The sequence below is a fragment of the Thamnophis sirtalis genome, unplaced genomic scaffold (assembly GCF_051295495.1).
Source record: "Thamnophis sirtalis isolate CommonGarterSnake01/CBP01778 unplaced genomic scaffold, rThaSir2_p1.2 scaffold_4, whole genome shotgun sequence".
Taxonomy (NCBI): domain Eukaryota; kingdom Metazoa; phylum Chordata; class Lepidosauria; order Squamata; family Natricidae; genus Thamnophis; species Thamnophis sirtalis.
In genome coordinates, this window is record NW_028261384.1 from 136,962,459 (window position 1) to 136,983,201 (window position 20,743).

The 20,743-nt window shown below is 38.9% G+C and overlaps 1 protein-coding gene across 1 annotated transcript; it reads left to right on the forward strand.

The window, feature by feature from the left end:
* Positions 1-813: 813 nt before the first annotated feature.
* LOC148046851 (vomeronasal type-2 receptor 26-like) lies at positions 814-7,721 on the forward strand. The gene is made up of 4 exons (XM_087715008.1): positions 814-975; positions 1,683-2,534; positions 6,012-6,138; positions 6,616-7,721. Exons 1-4 carry the CDS (start codon positions 814-816, stop codon positions 7,506-7,508), a joined length of 2,034 nt encoding a protein of 677 aa, XP_087571134.1. The 3' UTR covers positions 7,509-7,721.
* Positions 7,722-20,743: the final 13,022 nt, after the last annotated feature.

The following is a 20,743-nucleotide window of genomic DNA, read 5'->3' on the forward strand; positions in this document are numbered from 1 at the left end:
TTTTTTTTCTTTTATGAACACTTTTTTTAGGAACCAGAGACAAATTAATTTTGTGTCCAGTCACATTTGGCCAATAAAGATTTATGTTGTGTTGTGTTCTGCTCTGTTCTATTTTTCTTTCCATTCATTTTCTAAACTGAGTTAGATCTGCCAAAATTCTTTTTTTGACTAATAGTTCTTTGAGAATAAATGCAAGGTTTTTATATAAACTTACTCTTGCTTGTCTTGCCCTTGTCTTTCAAACATATTTCATTGTGGGAAAACAAATCATTTTCTTCTCATTGTATTAAATTCTTATTCACAAACTGCTTGAAGTTAAGGTGCAAAAAGTCTTTTGGGGAACATTTTGGAGAACATTTAGTGTGTATAATTATCCGGTCTGTGCAGTCACTCCTTGCATTGCTTACATATATTAAAAGAGTGATACTTGCTGGCTGTATTCTATTTTGTAGAATACATAATAGAAATACATGTTTGAAATAACAATCACAACTTTGTTCTATATATATTTGTTGCAAATCATGGAAATGCTGTAGTTGAAAACTATAGAAATTATTGAGTGCTTTACAAAGACTCTCACTTACACCAGAGACAGAAATGGTTGTTACTCATATAGCAATGCTTTCACCACAATAGAATTGTCAACTTATATTGTTCAATGGGGGTGTTTAAACTATTTGCAGTGTCATAACCAAATTCTACCAGCACGTCCTCACCTTGGCCTTTGCTGTGAAGGAGATCAGTGAGGACTCCCAGATCTTACCCAATGTCACTCTCGGGTTCCACATCTATGACAGTTACAACAACCCAACGATGACCTATCGTACCACTCTGGACCTGCTTTTCAAATCCCAGGAATTTGTCCCCAACTACAAATGTGATAGCCAGAAAAAACTCATGGCCATCATTGGAGGGTTAGGTCCTGATACATCATCCTTTATGGCAGAAACTGTACATGTCTACAAAGTTCCACAGGTAGTTTGGGGTGGAGTGAGAGAGAAAAGTTTGTAATTAATAATATATACTAGTTGCTTTCCATTCCTTTCTGTAGGAATTCAATTAAATACACTTCTATCACCACTTGTCTGTTTTCCCCAGAACTCAATAGACTGGCTCAAGGCAATCCAATTAAATCAAAATCTTTTATTACAATCATGCATATATTTTGACTGCAAACCAGCAATAGGTAACAACTCTTGCTCCAATTTGCTTGGTGTAGGATGAAAGTGATTTAGGGTTTTTCTTAGCCATTTTTGAAGGATTGGTTCTGTAGGATTGGTATTTTGCCATGCCATTCTGCATGACTTCAATTTGGCTCTCTTTTCTTCCCATCCCTTCTGCAGTTCCCACAACTCAAGATGTTGACTCAAAAAATCAGTCAAGAAAATATAAACCCTTTATTAATTTACATTTAAATCACAAATTACAGTACAAAATTAATCTTACTTGAGAAGGCAAAATTGGTATTAGGAAAGTGAGTGTGAATGTAATCTCGTTATATTTCTGATGAGAAAATATTTCATCAAGAAATTTTGCTTGCTCCTCTTTTCAGCAAATATCTACATAGAATTGGACAAATGTTCAATGTAGGGAGAGCTTCATTGAGTTTCTGTCCCGCAGTCTTCTTCATATTTTCCCCATGATTTTCATGAATAATGAATTTCTCTTTTCCGTTCGTTTAGTTGATTTATGGTTCCTTTGCCCAAGAAGACTTTCAAATTACTGAGTTATTTCCACTTTATTGCATGGTCCCCAAAGAGGAGCATCAGTACACTGGACTTATACAGCTTCTTCTCCATTTTGGATGGACGTGGATTGGACTTTTTGCTTTCGAAAATAAGGAAGAGCGTTTTTTGCAGAAACTGCAGCCATTGCTTTCACAGAAAGGGGTCTGTTTAGCTTTCACACAAAAAATTCCACAATATCTCAACTTGGAAGACATCCCAGAATTGATCAATTCAATCAAAGTTATTTCTAATAAATTGATGGATCAAAAAGCGAATGTTTTTCTTGTCCACGGAGAGTCAACCACAATACTGTGGCTCAGAACGATCATGTTTCTATGGGATCCTGAAAATAAAGAGAGTGCGTTATTGAGGAAGGTTTGGATCCTGATGAATCCGATTGATTTCATCCTGTTGGGAATCCAAAGGAGATGGGACCTCCCGATGTTCCATGGGGCTCTTTCCTTTACTGTGCATTCCAGAGATGTTCGAGGCTTCGAAGAATTTATTCAAGTCATCAAACCTTCAACCCACAAAGATGGATTTCTTCAAGAGGTTTGGGGGCAATTGTTCAATTGTTCATTTCCAAATAGAGAATTGTCTTCACCTATGATTACTGAAACCTGCACTGGAGAAGAGAAGTTGGAGAATCTACCTGGTCCTCTGTTTGAGTTGCAGATGACTGCCCAAAGCTACAGCATCTATAATGCTGTTTATGCAGTGGCACATTCTTTGCACAAGGCCATGAGCTCAAAATCCCAACCAAGGGAGGTTCAAAGGGTTGAATTTCCAAATCTGCAGCCTTGGCAGGTAATTTTTTTCATGCTACATCTCTCTTGTATTTCAGTCATCATAGCTTATTTACCTTGTCCTATGGCCACAGACATGGTGGTTCAGTGGCTAAGACTCTGAGCTTGTCGATCAGAAAGGTCAGCAGTTCGGCAGTTTGAATCCTGAGTGCCGCGTTAATGGAGGGAGTTCCATGACTTGTCCCAGCTTCTGCCAACCTAACACTTCAAAAACATGTAAAAATGCAAGTAGAAAAATAAGAACCACCTTTGGGGGGAAGGTAACAGTGTTCCGTGCGCCTTCGGCCTTGAGTCATGACCACGGAGACGTCTTCGGTCAGCACTGGCTCTTCGGCTTTGAAACAGAGATGAGCATCCCCCTGTAGTGTCGGGAATGACTAGCACATAAGTGCGAGGGGGACCTTTATCTTTATGGTTACAACTCAATAGAGAGACTGAGGCAACAAAGCTATTAGGTTTATAAAATAAGAGTACAAACTTAAGCCGCACCTTTACTAATTTCAGTATAGCCAAGGGAATGTACTGTATGCATCAATTTTTGTTTTATAAATAACTTTTCACTTCCACATAGAATTGTCCTGTCTTGTGGGTTTATCCATCTGGATTCCAAGAAGAATTCAATTGCATTGGGTCTGAAGGCACTCTTTCTTCTTTTTGTGCCCCGCCTCCCAATATTCTGAAATGTAGGACACTTCACTTTTCTTATTAGCTTGTGGTGGCGCAGTGGTTAGAGAAAGTACTGCAGGCTACTTGTACTGGCTGCCGGTTGCCAGCAGTTTGGCAGTTCAATGCCCACTGGCTCAAGATTGACTCAGCATTCCATCCTTCTGAGTTCAGTAAAATGAGGAGCCAGGTTGTTGGGCACAAATGCTGACTCTGCAAACTGCTTAGAGACAGTTGCAAAGCACTGTGAAGTGGTATGTGAGTCTAAGTGCTATTGCTATCCCAAATTATCCTCAGCCAGTTCTCTAATGAACTTGCCCTTGGCTCATGAACATTTCAGAGTTGGGATGCAGAGATATATCCATCCTTCTCTCTCTTTCCATCTTCCTCCCTCTCTCTCTCTCTCTCTCCCTCTCTCATTCTCTCATTCTCTCTCTTCCTCTCTCCATCCATTTCTCTCTCACTTTCTCTCAATCTCTCTCTCTTTCCTTCTCTCTCTCCATCCATCTTTCTCTCATTTTCACATTCTCTCTCTCTCCATCCATGTCTCTCTCTTTCTCTCCATCCTTCTCTCTCAATCATTCTCTCTCTCCATCTTTCTCTCTCCTTCCATCTCTCTCTCTCTATCTCTCTCCATCTTTCTCTCTCTCATTCTCCCTCTATCCATCCATCTCTCTTTCTTTCTTTCCATCCTTTTCTCTCTCTCCATCCTTTTCTCTCTCTCCATCCTTCTCTCTCTCTCCATCCTTTTCTCTCTCATTTTCTCCCTCGATCCTTCTCTCTCTCCTTTTCTCTCTCCATCCTACTCTCTCTTTCCATCTCCTCTCTCTCATTCTTCTCATTCTCTCTCTACCACTCTCCATCCATCCCCCTCTCTTTCTCTCAATCTCTCTATCTCCTTCCTTCTCTCTCTCCATCCTTCTTTCTCTCACTTTCTCTCTCTCTCTCCCTGTCTCAATCCTTCTCTCACTCTCTCCATCCTCTTCAATCTCCTTCTCTCTCTTTCTCTCTCTCCATCCTTCTCTCTCTCAATATAATTCTCTCTCCATTCTTCTCTCTCTCCATCTTTCTCTCTCTCATTCTCTCCATCTCTCCATCTATCTCTCTCTTTCTGTCAATATCTCTCTACATCTTTCTCTCTCTCTCATTCTTTTCTCTCTCATTCTCTCCATCTCTCCATCTATCTATCTCTTTCTGTCAATATCTCTCTACATCCTTCTCTCTCTCTCATTCTTTCTATCCATCCTTCTCTCTTTTCCCTCAATATCTATATCCTTCTCTCTCTTTCCATCCCTCTCCCCCCCACTCTCTCTGTCAACTCTTTGTGTTGACATTCCATGCAGAGTGGAAGCGAGCCGGATCTCAGATTGCAGTAGCTGGGTTGAAATGAATGAAGCTATTGGATAACATGATTTATGACAGGCTGAAGGGAGGACAGTAACACAGGCAAAGTTCAAAAGCAGATAAAGAAAGCAAAAAAAGATGGCTGCAAATAAGAAATGTCTAATGAAGAATGCCTAATGAAGCTGTTAATAAATCACTGGTTTTTGTATTACAATATTGGGCCGCTTATTATGAAGCAGGCATTGTTAGGGTACTTTACACTCTCTCTGTCACAACAATTGAGTGTAAGATGATAAAATCTGGCTAAAGGAAATTTGTGAGGTCTCATGATGTGGAGAATCTTTGAACTGATGAAAAACAAACAATGTATGATGAGTTTAGATATGGTAAAGGGAATAATGAGTAAGCGAAAGTTAAATATGTTGGCCACTTTATTATTATTATCCTTCCAATTCACTCATTTTCTCTCTCTCTCTCTCTCTCTCTCTCTCTCTCTCTCTCTCTCTCTCTCTCTCTCTCTCTCTCTCTCTCTCTCTCTCATTCTCTTTCAAGTAGCTCCATTCATTTCTTCAAGGCATTTCTTTTAACAATTCAGCTGGGGAGAGAGTGTTCCTGAATGAGAAAGGGGAAGCAACTGGTGGATTCGACATCACGAACTTGATCACTTTTCCAAACAGATCCTTTCAGAGAGTTAGAGTTGGAAAGTTGGATCCTCAAATTTCCAACGCCAAGGAATTAATCATTGATGAAGAGGTGATTGTCTGGCATCCAGCTTTCAACCAGGTACAGACCCATTTAAACAACTCTTCCCTGATCCATTTTGATCTAATATTGAACATAATCTCTTTAGAAATCTAATTTTCTCTCTCATTTTGAAATGGCATATTCTGTGCAAATATTGTCAATGTTCAAGCTTTCATCAAATTGACAAAGTGACATTACAATTTAAAAGATAGGTATTCACATTTAGGTTACCTTTCCTTTTGAAATCAAAGGAGTTGTAATCACATCTATTTCTTTATTCTCTCTGCCATTCTCCAAACATGCCATTTGCACATCCTTTATAATGTCAATATTTTATTGGCTAGTAAACATATGTCTTGGCTCAATGGTTAAATCCACTGAGCTTCTCAGCTGGAAAGCTGACAGCCCAGGTTTGACACCAGCATGTTATGCAATAGGGTGAGCTCCTTCTCTTGCCTCAGCTCCTTCTCAACTAGGAATTCAAAAGCATGCAAATGTGAGTAGACTCATAGGTACCACTTTGGTAGGAACAGTGTTCCTTGTGCATTTGGCATATAGCTATGCTGGCCACATGACCATGGAAAATAACTTCGGACAATGCTGGCTCCCTCAGCCAAGGAAACAGAGATGAACATTGTGCCTTAGAGTCGGATATGACTGGACAGGGAAATCTGTACTTTATACATAGACCAGGACTAACCCTTTAGGAATTTATGTTTATCACCAGGTTATTCCAATTTCTCTGTGTAATGATCCCTGCTGCCCTGGATACTGCAAGAAAAGCTTGGAAGGAAAGCAATTCTGTTGCTACGACTGTGTTCCTTGCCCAGAAGGAAAGATTTCAATTCAAATGGGTAGGTTAGACATTCCAGTTGTCATTAGATACTCCTAAGGAAACTGTAATACACTACTTTAATGTAGCAAATAGTTCTGTGAGTTCTTCAAGGTGAATATTCACTTCTATACTTGTGAATCGCAATCTGTCATTCTCAATTCCAAGTTTGCCCAATAAGACCTGAGCTCTTACATCCAACCTCACAGATTTCTTCTCTTTGTTTTGGAAAAATAGGAAAAGTCGAAATGGTCTAAATTTTAATAATTTTGAAGTGCTAGACAGGACTGTATTTCATAGAATAATTGTCCTTCCCATTGTACTACTTTTATGCTGGTCCCAGCTGATAAAATGATGGAAAAACTGCATTTCCATAAAAACATGATCCAACTGGTAGCCAATTAAAAAAATTGTGAGCCGGATAATGGTTAGCACCCATAAAGAATATCATTTTCAAAAATATGGAATGTATAAGAGCTTTCCTTGACTTTCCTTTCAGATATGGATGACTGTTTTCAATGTTCAGAAGATCATTACCCAAATAAAGAAAAGAATGGATGTATCCTGAAACTGCTGGTCTTTCTAACTTTTGAAGAAACCTTAGGAATTGGTTTAGCCTCAGCAGCCCTTGGTTTCTTCTTATTGACCTCTTGGGTACTTGGAACATTTATTAAGTACAAGGACACTCCCATTGTCAAAGCCAACAACAGGTCCCTCACCTACACCCTCCTTGTCTCTCTTCTGCTCTGTTTTCTCTCCTCTTTGCTTTTCCTCAGCCAGCCTGGCAAAGTGACCTGCCTTCTCCGACAATCAATGTTTGGCATCACCTTCTCAGTGGCCATTTCTTGTGTCCTGGTCAAAACCATCACTGTGGTTGTAGCCTTCATGGCCACTAACCCAGGATCTCAGATGAGAAAATGGGTGGGGAATAGATTGGCTTTTTGTACTGTCCTTTCCTGTTCTCTATTCCAAGTATGTCTTTGCATTCTTTGGTGGTCAACTCCATTCCCTGAGTTGGACAAGCACTCACAGCCCCAAGAAATGATTTTACAGTGCAATGAGGGGTCAGCTTTCTTCTTCTATTGTGTCTTGGGCTACATGGGTATCTTGGCCATCGCCACCTTTATTGTGGCTTTCTTTGCCCGTACATTACCTGGCAGCTTTAATGAAGCCAAGTTCATCACCTTCAGCATGTTGGCCTTTTGCAGTGTGTGGATCTCCTTCTTTCCAACCTATCTGAGCACAAAGGGAAAAGCCATGGTAGCTGTGGAGGTCTTCTCCATCTTGGCCTCCAGCGCTGCATTACTGGGATGCATATTCCTGCCAAAATGCTACATCATTGTTTTGCGGCCTGACCTCAACCACAGGGAGCAACTCAAAAAGAGAAAATAGCACATCATGTAATTTTTCTGGCTTTGAGAAATTGCTCACACAAAAAAAGAGAAGGATTGTTTGCTATCTATAAGAGATATATAGAAGTCATTAAATCTGACAATAGAGAAATTATCCTAGTCACCAAGATTTATTATAGTGGTCAATTGGAAAAGAAATGCTCCTGCTGCAGCATTTGTTATCATTCTCCAATATTATTTAATTACACACTTTCTGTCTTTCAACGCCCCAAAAAGCAAGATGTTGAGAATCCAGTTGTCGTGTCAGAATATTTGAGATATTGAATTAAATCTTATCCAATGTATCCAGTTTACTTATTTATGAAGAAAATTTAAATGCTTGCCTACTTGCTCACAGTGACTCTAGGCAGCTTATAAGCAATAAAACAATATACGAACAAAAAAAATGATACCCCCCCCCCAATGACAACACAGAATCAAATAAGTCATTTGATGGGCTCCATCCCACCCACGATTCCCTAGGCCGCTGGCAAAACCAGGCCTTTAGTACTTTACATAAGAGTGTCAAAGTGGGGGACAGTCTAATTTCTGAAGGGATGATGTTCCAGATGTGGGAGCCACCATGAAGAAGGCCTGCCTTCTTAGTCCCAGTAAATTTATCTCCTTAGAGAATGGGACATTGCCATTTTCATGCTTTTTATATTTTCTATTTAGAAATGACTTCATAAATGTAGTAAAAAGGGAATTATGTTTTATGAAGATGTATTTAACATGGTATCAGGGGGATATTTCTTTGGGATAGGTCTAGGTCTTTGAAATGTGAATGTTTAGAGAGTTTCTATGTCCAGTCCAGTTGCCTTTTGAAAAATTACCTTTGGGACAACCATCAATAATAGAACAAGTACTCAAGAAATATGGTATGTTGCATACTATAATTTGGTAAGGGAGAGATGAAGGTTTCAAAGAAGACGTTCAAGTGTCCTTGTGTGACATTACACATGAAGACAAGGATTCAATGGCGCAACACACAGCCTACTGAAACAGAGCCATGGAAATTGTGACAGTCACAGCCAGCAACCACCATTTTTCTTTCCTTTGAGTATCAGTTCAATATTTTCTACTCTGGTTTGTGGCTTTGAAGCTCCCTGCTCAAAAGAGATTGCTGCATTCGCTCATAAGTGAAATATTTGATTTGAGAGTCAGATTCAGATTTGAGACTCACTTTGGTCTAGTGATTGAGGCGGGTTAGGAAGTGAGAGTTCAAGTCCCACTTAAGCCATGAAAGCCAACTGGGTAACTTTAATCCTGTCACTCTCTCACAGCCCAACCCACTTTCTTGCTGTTGTGACAGTGGTGGGTTTCAAAAATGTTTGGAACCTCTTCTGTAGGTGTGGCCTGCTTTCCGGGTCCACTGTGGAACCTCTTCTAACCGGTTCGGTAGATTTGACGAACCGGTTCTACCGAATAGGTGCGAACTGGTAGGAACCCACCTCTGTGTTGTGAGGATAATAGGACTAACGGAATAACAGAGTTGGAAGGGCCAAGGAAGTTGCCCTTACACCTACACCACTTCAGACAAGCGGTTATCCAGTCTCTTTTCAAGAAACTTCCTATTGGAGTCTGGAGGCAAGTTGTTTCACTGATTAATTGTTCGAACTGTCAGGAAATTTCTTCTAAGTTCCAAGTTGCTTCTCTCCTTGATTAGTTTCCACTCATCGCTTCTTGTACTGCCTTCAAGTGCTTTGGAGAATAGATTTATGCCCTCTTCTTTAGAATGCTGCTATATTATCTATTATATGCTTTCACATCATAGTATATTATATCATATACTATCATAGCAATAGGGTGTGTTAGATATTTTCTCTGCCTTGAGTTATTTATTATTGTTATTATTATTATTATTAATAATAATAATAATAATAACAATCAAGGCCATAAATACCTGGGCAATACCAGTTATAAGATACACAGCTGGTATAGTTAACTGGACACAAGCTGATTTGAACATTTTGGACCGAAAAACCAGGAAACTAATGATAATGCACTACAGTTTACATCCACGTGGTGATACTGATAGACTATATCTGCCCCGAAAATCAGGTGGCAGAGGATTATTACAAGTGAAGCAAACAGTTGAAGAAGAAAAACACGCACTGGCTGATTATTTAAAAGAAAGTCAAGAACATCTATTAATCGAAGTAAAGAACAAAAATCTACTGAAGGCCCAACAGACGAAACAAGAATACAGAAAAGATGTGATAAAATCAAGAATGGAAAGTTGGCAGGACAAAGCACTGCATGGCCAATTTCTGGAAAAAACAAAAGATAAAGTGGACAGTGAACAAACTTGGTTATGGTTAACAACAGGTACATTAAAGAAAGAAACAGAGTCACTAATCCTGGCTGCGCAAGAACAAGCTATCCGCACAAATGCCATTAAGGCCAAAATCGAAAAATCCTCTGATAATGCCAAATGCAGACTTTGCAAAGAAGCTGATGAAACTGTTGATCACATACTCAGCTGCTGTAAAAAAATCATGCAGACTGATTATAAATTGCGGCACAATTCAGTAGCACAAATGATCCATTGGAATTTGTGCAAAAATTATAATATTAAAACAGCAACAAACTGGTGGGAACATCAGCCTGAAAACGTCACCAAAAATCAGATGGTCAAGATCTTGTGGGATTTCCGTATACAAACTGACAAAATACTGGCGCATAATACACCAGACATCACACTGGTTGAGAAAAATAAGGTCACAATCATAGACATCGCAATACCAGGTGATAGCAGGGTCGCCGAGAAGGAACATGAAAAAATCGCAAGATACAAGGACTTAAAAATCGAAATTCAACGACTATGGCACAAACCAGCAGTGATAATTCCAGTGGTAATTGGCACACTGGGTGCTATACCAAAAGCACTGGAATTACATTTAAAACAGTTAAAAATTGACAAAATCACCATCAGTCAAATGCAAAAAGCCGCACTGCTTGGATCTGCACGCATATTACGAAAATACGTTACGACGTCCTAGGCCCCTGGGTGGGGCCCAACTAGTAACCAATGCCAAATCCGGCGAAACAACTGGCCACTGTGATACAATTGTATAATAAAATAAAATAAGTAAATAAATAACTAAATATTTGGAGGAATAGAATAGAATAGAATAGAATAGAATAGAATAGAATAATAGAGAATAGTTTGACTCTCTCTTTTTGTGGCGACCCCTAAGATATTGGAACAGTACTATCAGGTCTCCCCTAATTTTTCTTTTCATTAAACTAGACATACCCAGTTCATGAAACCTTTCTTCATATATTTTAGACTCCAGTCCCCTAATCATCTTTGTTGCTCTTCTCTGCACCCTTTCAAGCGTCGCCACATCTTTTTTACATCTTCATGACGAAAACTGAATGCAATATTTCAAGTATGGCCTTACCAAGGCATTATAAAGTGGTATTAACACTTCATGTGACCTTGAGTCCATCCCTCTGTTTATGTAGCCTAGAACTGTGTTGGCTTTTTTGGCAGCTGCTGCACATGGCTGGCTCTTATTTAAATGCTTCTCCACTAGGACTCCAAGATCCCTCTCACAGTTTACTACTATTGAGCAAGGTACCACCTATACTGTACCTGTGCATTTTGCTTTTCTTGCTTCAATGTAGAACCTTACTTTTTTCACCATTGAACTTCATTTTGTTAGATAGCACCCAATGTTCAAGTCTGTCAAGAACTTTCTGTATCTTGAGCCTATATTCTGGAGTTTTGGCTATTCCTGCCAGTTTGTTGTCATCTGAAAAATTGATGAGTTCCCCATCTATCCTCTCATCCAAATCATTGATGAAGATGTTGAAGAGTACTGGGAATAGAATAGAATAGAATAGAATAGAATAGAATAGAATAGAATAGAATAGAATAGAATAGAATAGAATAGGGAAACAAATCCTTTTCTTTTCATTGTATTAAAGACTTACTCATGAAATGTATGAAATTATGGTGCAAGAAGTCTTTTGGGGAACATTTAGTGAGTATTAGATAATTAAAATGATCTAGGCTGTGCAGTCACTACTCACATGACATATGTATATTAAATGAGTGATCCTTTCTATATTGTGCCAAACTGATAGAAATAAATGTCATAGGTTGAAAAAAACCACAACTTCATTCTATTCATATTTGTTGGAAATCATAGAAACCCGTTACATAGTTGAAAACTATACAAATTATTTTTGGGGAGAAATTTTTTTATTGTTTTAGTTAAACAAAAACACAAAAAAGACTCATCTTTCGTTACATCTTGTAGAAAGCTTATCGATTGGTTACAAATATATTCCGTGCATTTCTTCCACAATCCTTACATATACCTAATTGAAATCGAGTTGTACATTTTAAGTGAAGAAAGAAAAATTATGTATTTTACTATCCCTGTACCACAATTCTCATTTAATTACCATTATTTAAACATGTTTTTTATCTAGAATCATTTATATTTAAAGACACAACCACCTACTGGCATTCATTTGCAGTTTCAATAGATCTCCAATAACATTACACCTTTAAGGCATATTCTAAAACAAATTCAGTTAAGTAAGATATCTAAGCATTCCCCCCCCCCCATAACACACCTGTATGTATCATTAAATATTATCCATTAACATTTCTTTGTTATTATAAAACTATACAAATTATTGAGTGTTTTTACAAAGTGCCTCATCTTCTCACTTACAAAAGAGACAGAAGTGGTTGTTACTCGTATATTAATGCTTTCACCATAAAAGAATTGTCAACTTATTTTGTTCAATACAAACTATTTGCAGTGTCATAACCAAATTCTACCAGCACATCCTCACCTTGGCCTTTGCTGTGAAGGAGATCAATGAGGACTCCCAGATCTTACCTAATATCACTCTTGGGTTCCACATCTATGACAGTTACAACAATCCAAGGATGACCTATCGTACCACTCTGGACCTGCTTTTCAAATCCCAGGAATTAGTCCCCAACTACAAATGTGACAGCCAGAAAAATCTCATAGCCATAATTGGGGGATTAGGTCCTGAAACATCATCCTTTATGGCAGAAACTATACATGTCTACTAAGTTCCACAGGTACTTTGGGGTGGAGTGAGAGAAGAAAGCTATTTTGTAATTAATAGTAGATACTAGCTGTTTGCTATACATTTCTGCAGGATTTCAAATAAATACACTTTCCTTTCTTCTGTTTTCCCCACAATGCTTTAGGCAGTCTCAAGGTAATCTAGTTTTAAAAAAACATATCTTTTATTACAATCATACATTTGCTGCAATAGGTCACCTTGCTATGATTTGGTTGGTGTGTGATAAAAGTAGTTTAGTATAAAATTCGACTGTTTTTCTTAGAAATTGTTGAAGGATTGGGGCCAGAGGTGGATTTCTAGAGGTTCACACCGGTTAGGGCGAACCGGTAGTGGTAATTTGGCCTGGGTCACAGAACCGGCAGTGACCCAGGCTAGCCACGCCCTCCAACCAGTTTCCCGGTCTCCCGGGCCATTGCCAGCATGTTTTTTATTAGCTGTTCGTGTTCTTCGCTCATACGCAGAACAATTTACAGTGAACTGAGCTTGCGTGTGCCATGCGTGTGTGGGAGTGAAGCAAGTGAAGCGAACCAGTACCAACACCGGTAGGAACACAGCCCTGATTGGTGCTACAGGGTTAGTTATTATTTTGCCATATCTTTCTGTAGGACTTCAATTTTGTTCCCTTTGCTCTTCCTTCTGCAACTCAATATACTGGCTCAAAATGAACAGTCAAGAAAATCTAAGACTTTTATTACAATCATAGATTAGAACTTAATTTAAACCACAAATTGCAGTACAAAATTAATCTTATTTGAGAGGGTTGGTTGACCCATCACTTGGTATATGTGTTGTTGTTTTTCTGAAGACCTATCATAGTTTTCTTTCATGGACTAAAAGTCAGGTATGACTTTTCAACAATGCAATCAAGAAAAAACAAATGTACCGATGCAGAGAAAACTTGGTTCAATAGCAGGAGAAGGATCTTGGAGTCCTAGTGAACAATCACTTAAATATGATGTGTGATGCAGCTGCCTGGCATTGTGGTTTGATCACTACCTGGAGTTGTGTCACTAGGAGGATTGAAAAGCGCATAGAACATAAAATAATAGAATTGGAAGGGTAATTGAAGGCCTTCTAGTCCAACCCCCTCTTCAATCAGGAGACCCTACACCATTTCAGATAAATGATTGTCCAGTCTCTTTTTGAAAGCTTCCAATGATGGAGAATTCACAACCTCTTAAGGCAAGTTGTTCCATTGGTTAATTATTTTCACCGTTAGGAAATTTATCTTAGTTGTAGGTTTCTTGGCTCCTTGTTAGTTTCCATCCATGGTTTGTTGTCTCGCCTTTTGGTGCTTTGAAAAATAGTTTGACCCTCTCTTCTCTGTAGAAGCCCCTCAAATAATGCAACATTGTTATCATGTCTCCCCTACTCCTTCTTTTCATCAGGCTCTACATACTTAAATACATACCCAATTCCTGTAGCTGAACCCTTTTGAAGATCTCTATAATAATTGTAGTAAATGAAGAGATGATTAATTCTTTCTATGCCTCCAGTATCTTATGGGCATATTTTTTTCATGTATAAGTATTTTATGTTATCCGCTAAAAACAAGGGAAGAAGGTAATCCAGTAAGACTGGTTCCTAAGAATACTTTCCTTAGGCTGAGAAGAACGCATAAGCTCAAGGAATTTTAGTTGTTTCTCTTTTTCATCAGAATTGTCATAATCTACATAGAATTGAACAAATGTTCGATGTAGGGAAAGCTACATTAAGTTTCTAACTGGCAGTCTTCATATTTTTTCCCATGACTTTTATGAACAATGAATTTCTCTTTTTGTTTAGTTGATTTATGGTTCCTTTGCCCAAGAGGACTTTCAGATTACTGAGTTATTTCCACTTTATTGCATGGTCCCCAAAGAGGAGCATCAGTACACTGGACTTATACAGCTTCTTCTCCATTTTGGATGGACGTGGATTGGACTCTTTGCTTCTGAAAATAAGGAAGAGCGTTTTTTGCAGAAACTGCAACCGTTGCTTTCACAGAATGGGGTCTGTTTAGCTTTCACAGAAAACATTCCACAGCATATCCATTTGGAAGACCTGTCCAAATTGTTTAATTCAGTCTCAATTATTTCTGATAAACTCACAGATCAGAAAGCGAATGTTTTTCTTGTCCATGGAGAATCATTCACAATAGTGTGGCTCAGAAAGATCATGTCTCTACGTGACCCTGGAGATAAAGAGAATACGCTATTTAGGAAGGTTTGTATCCTGATGAATCTGATTGATTTCATCCTGATGGGAACTCAAAGGAGTTGGGATTTCCAGTTGTTCCATGGGGCTCTTTCCTTTATGGTGCATTCCAGAGAAATTTGAGGCTTTAAAGAATTTCTTCAAGTCATCAAACCTTCAAACCTTCACAAAGATGGATTCCTTCAAGAGGTTTGGGAGCAGTTGTTTGATTGTTCATTTTCAAAGGCAGGCTTACCTCCATTGATCAATGAAACATGTACTGGGGAAGAGAAACTGGAAAATCTACCTGGCCCTTTTTTTGAATTTCAGATGACTGGCCAAAGCTACAGCATCTACAATGCTGTTTATGCAGTGGCACATTCTTTGCACGAGGCCATGAGCTCAAAGTCCCAACCGCTAGAGATTCAAAGGGTTGAATTTCCAAATCTGCTCCCTTGGCAGGTAATTTTTTCATGCTATACCTACTGTTTTTTTTCCAGAGTATAAGATGCACCTTTCCCACCCAAAAAAGAAGGTGAAAATTTGGGTGTGTCTTATACACTCAACCTAGCCCCACCAGCCCTACATGGTTTAGGACCTGGCTACCTGAGAGACCACCTCCTGCCATTTACCTCCCAGAGACCAATAAGATCACAGAGATTAGGCCTCCTCCGGGTTCCATCGGCCGGTCAATGTCGGTTGGCGGCCCCCCAGGGGAGGGCCTTCTCTATAGCTGCTCCAGCCCTATGGAACGATCTCCCTGTAGAGATCCGGACCCTTACTACTCTTCCAGCCTTCCGTAAAGCAACTAAGACCTGGCTGTTCCGGCAGGCCTGGGGCTGTTGATTTTATCCAGCCCCATTTTAAGCTGTATGCATGTTGTGTAATTTTAATGTTTGTTTTCCTTTAATTTTTATATGTTCCCTTTTTATCTGTAAGCCGCCCAGAGTCTCTAGGGAGTGGGCGGCATACAAATGCTAATAAACCTTAAAACCTTGAAACCAGAGGCCAAAAATGCAAATCATGGAGACAATGATGGTCTGTAGCAATCCCTGCAGCCTGGAACAGCTGATTGGAGGTATTCTGGCAGGTTCCGGCCACCTACCAAGACATCATCACAGACTTTCTGCGCATGTGCAGAAAGTTCTGCATGTGCCCCAATGTGGGCTCCCGCTACTGACTTGGTTTTGAAAAGAGGATACTATTACTGCTCTAGGGTATAATGATCATATCCATTTCTTGGCCAAGGGAGTCAGCATTGTCTGAAGACAATCATCTTCAGACCTGTGTCATATGGCCAGCGTGGCTATATGCCAAAGGCATCAGGAGCATTGTTGCCTTCCCACCAAAGTGGTACCTATGTATCTACTCACATTTGCATAGTTTTGAATTCCTAGGTGAGAAGGAGCTGAGGCAGGAATAGTAGCTCAGCCTATTGTGTGGTGCTGAGGTCTCAGCTTTCCAGATGACAAGCTTAGTGTCTTTAACAACTGAGCCATCACATATTTATACTATCTATTAAATGTTGACATTATAAGGATGTGCAAATGGCATATTTGGAGAATGGCAGGGTGGATAAAGTGATACTGTATATGTGGTTACAACTTCTGTGATTTCAAATGGATATGTAACCCAACTATGAATACCTGTCTTTTAAATTGTGGTTTCATTTTGTACATTTGATGAATATTTGATCATTTACAATATTTGTAGAGAATATGCCATTTCAAAAATCACACATTTGATTTCTAAAGAGACTATGTGCCACGTGGGATCAAAATGGATCAAGGAAGAGTTGATTAAATGAATCCACACCTGATTAAAAGCTGGGTGCCAGACAATCACCTCTTCATCAATGAATAATTCCTTTGTGTTGGGAATTTGAGGATCCATCTTTCCAACTCTAACTCTCTGAAAGGATCTATTTGGAAAAGTGATCAAGTTGGTGATGTCGAATACACCAGTTGCTTCTCCTTTCTCATTCAGGAACACTCTCTCGCCGGCTGAATTGTTGAAAGAAATGCCTTGAAGAAATGAATGGAGCTACTTGAAAAAAGAATGGAAGAGAGTTAGAGTTGTAAAGATAGTAATTGCCAGTGTTTTAAACATTCACTTAGTTATTCTTCCCATTGCTCTAGCAAATATCAAATAAGTACACGTAGAATCTAGATAATCTATATTTCAGAGGAAGACAAATATCTGTTCTAGTATTAATTTAATGTTATTTCCATGGGAAAAATGGAACAACAGCAGCTGACAAATCAAAATCAAAACAAGATATTATACAACTTGATTCAGATATGATTTACTTTAAAAGAGCTGAGGTGGCGCAGTGGTTAGGGTGCAGTACTGCAGACCACTTGAGCTGACTGTTATCTGCAGTTCAGCGGTTCTAATCTCACCGGCTCAAGGTTGACTCAGCCTTTTCCAGTGTGTGGATCTCCTTTCCAGCCTATCTGACCACAAAGGGAAAAGCCATGGTAGCTGTGGAGGTCTTCTCCATCTTGGCCTCCAGTGCTGCATTACTGGGATGCATATTCCTCCCAAAATGCTACATCATTGTTTTGCGGCCTGACCTCAACCACAGGGAGCAGCTCATAAAGAGGAATTAGCATATCGTGTAATATTTCTGGCTCTGAGAAATGGCAGCCATGGAGGTCATCTCCATCTTGGCCTCAAACTGCATTACTGGGATGAATATTTCTGCCGAAATGCTAAACCACAAAGAGCAAGTCATAAAGAAAAATTAGTACATCATGTAATCTTTCTTGAATGAGAAACTGCTGACAGAAAAGTGTAGAAAAACAGGATATGTATGTATATATGTATGTATGTATGTATATGTATCTGTGTCTGTGTCTATGTGTATGTGTACACACATGTGTGTGTGTGTGTGTGTGTTATATTTGTGCTGATAAATAAATAAAGGACGAGCCGAAGGACAGAGAATGGCAGTAGTGATCTTCCTCCCATATTTGGGCATACCGGGGGTTGTAATATATATATATCTGTGAGTTCGATACTAGGTAATGGCAGATATTTCTCTCTCTGGGCACCATGAGTACTGTATTTTTCAAAATATAAGATGCACCAGAGTATAAGGCACACCAAGATTTTGAAGGAGCAAATTTAAAAAAAAAAAGTTTGTGCTCTCTGCAGACATCTCAAAAACGACCCGCTTTTTGTGAAAATGGGCCCATGTTTTTTTTTCTTCAAAAAAGGGCATGACTCATCTTTAGGAGGCTTGTAGAATGCTTCTGTGGGGGGAGCAAAAATGAGCAGAAAATGGCCCATTTTTCACAAAAATGGGCCCATTTTGTCAAAAAAAGGGCATCCATAACCTTTAGGAAGCTTATAGAATGCTCCTGGGAGCTGGGGGGGGGAGGAAATTGAGCAACAAACAGCCTGTTTTTCACTCATTTCAGACCTCCCCAGCCCCCAGGATCACTATGGAAGCCTCCTAAAGGCTATGCATTACCGTTTTGGTGAAGGGGATGGAATTTCTGGAGGCAAAAAATGCTCTATTCAGTGTATAAGATGCACACAGATTTTCAGCTTTTGTTTTGAGGGGAAAAGGTGTGTCTTATACTCTGAAAAATATGGTAATTGGCTGCTGTGAACTCCATGTAGGTATCTGGAAGGCCATCTGGTCAATAAACATTCAGCTCCATTCAGTTGCCCCAACTCTACCCCAGTTCAAGGGTTTACAGAATCATTAAAAAGAAATTTGAAAAAAAACATATGATTATTAAGGTTTATTAATGTCGCCCATCCCAACAGAAGTATTTATGTTCATTTTCAATAACCTTTCCAAATTATTTTGCCTCAACCTTTCCCACTTTCAACATTCCAATGGAAACAAGGCTATGAGAATCCAGCTTCCTTGGTTAATCTTAAAATACAAGAGATATCATCTCAAATGATGCCCAAATTTTGCAGCTGCCACGTATATGGTTTTTATACTTTCTATTCTTAAAACACTTGATAAATGTAGTAAAAAGTTAATTACATTTTATGAGCATGTGTCTAAAATGGTATCATGTGGTATCACTTTTGAATTGGTTAGGAGTTTTTTTGGAATTTGAAAATTATAGTGTTTCTAAAATATAAATGTATTTTTTAAAAAAATGTTTTATACCTGGTTATAATTATTCACTTTCTATCAATCTTTCTAATTATTCACTTTCTATCTATCTTTCTATCTATCCTTTCTAGTGAAAGGAAATGTATTGTTCCTTCTGCCACATGATTTATTAGATGTTCATGCTAGGCAATTACCCTAATAAAGAATGGTATGATTTACTGCTCTTTTAGTTCAGCTTTTATCATTTGTAATTCTCTAAAATCTTCTCCTTCCTGTCCTCCAGCTCTGCATTACTGAGATGCATTTTTTTTTTTGCCAAAGTGCTATATCATTGTTTTGGGTCCTGAGCTAAATCTCTGGGACAACTTAGCAATAGCAATAGCAGTTAGACTTATATACCGCTTCATAGGGCTTTCAGCCCTCTCTAAGCGGTTTACAGAGTCAGCATATTGCCCCCAACAACAATCTGGGTCCTCATTTTACCCACCTCGGAAGGATGGAAGGCTGAGTCAACTGTGAGCCATTGAGATTTGAACAGCCGAACTGCAGAACTGCAGTCAGCTGAAGTAGCCTGCAGTGCTGCATTTAACCACTGCGCCACCTCGGCTCAACTTTTAAAGAGAATGTCATTGTATGTTCTTTTGGGCTATGTAAAATGATTAACAAAAAAGTAGAGTGCCTGCTAGCTACAGGGAGTTATAGATGTCCTTATTTCTATCAAACAGGATTTTATATAGGATTGGGATTATTATTAAAATTCATTGTTGCCTATTCCAAATGAAGTGCTGATTCTGCTACATTTTCAACTACTCTCCGAGATTGTTTGACCTAACCCTTTTTTTCCCTTTCAATACATCAACATTTTTTGGGAGATTTTGAGCATCTATCTCTTTATATTCTTAGGAGATTGGAGAGATTTAGAATAGAATAGAATAGAATAGAATAGAATAGAATAGAATAGAATAGAATAGAATAGAATAATAGAGTTGGAAGGGATCTTGGAGGTCTTCTAGTCCAACCCCCTGCCTAGGCAGGAAACCCTACACCACTTCAGACAAATGGTTATCCAACATCTTGTTAAAAACTTCCAGTGTTGGAGCATTCACAACTTCTGGAGGCAAGCTGTTCCACTGATTAATTGTTCTAACTGTCAGGAAATTTCTCCTCAGTTCTAAGTTGCTTCTCTCCTTGATTAGTTTCCACCCATTGCTTCTTGTTCTGCCCTCAGGTGCTTTGGAGAATAGTTTGATCTCTCTTCTTAGTGGCAACCCCTGAGATATTGGAGCACTGCTATCATGTCTCCCCTCGTCCTTCTTTTCATTAAACTAGACATACCCAGTTCCTGCAACTGTTCATCATATGTTTCAGCATCTAGTCCCCTAATCATCTTTGTTGCTCTTCTCTGCACTCTTTCTCTGTTTATGTAGCCTAGAACTGTGTTGGCTTTTTTTGGCAGCTGCTGCACACGGCTGGCTCATATTTAAATGGTTGTCCTCTAGGACTCCAAGATCCCTCTCACAGTTACTACTATTGAGCAAGGTACCACATATACTGTACCTGTGCATTTGGTTTTTCTTGCCTAAATGTAGAATCTTACTCTTTTCATTTACTTTAAGGATGCCTAAAGGTTCGCAGCTTCCAGTTGTGGGTTTTTAATAGCTTCAGTTCATAAACCACTATATAAATATGGGGGAAACTAATGAGTATTTTATACACATTGATTTAATACAGTATGCAGACTGATTGGCCTTCTTTGAAATGTAAAAGTTAGAAATTTTTGGAACATTTAACATACCTTTAACTGTGTTTTTTTAAAAAAGCTTTCATAAAGGGTCAAAACCATTCACTCTCCATCCACCAATGTCTTTCTACTGTACCTAATCATCCAATTT

Coding starts and splice junctions, on each gene's coding strand:
- LOC148046851 (XM_087715008.1), top strand. CDS start 814: ATGACCTATCGTACCACTCTGGACCTGCTTTTCAAATCCCAGGAATTT. Junction 2,535..6,011: donor CAAATCTGCAGCCTTGGCAG/GTAATTTTTTTC, acceptor GTTTATCACCAG/GTTATTCCAATTTCTCTGTG. Junction 6,139..6,615: donor AAAGATTTCAATTCAAATGG/GTAGGTTAGACA, acceptor CTTTCCTTTCAG/ATATGGATGACTGTTTTCAA.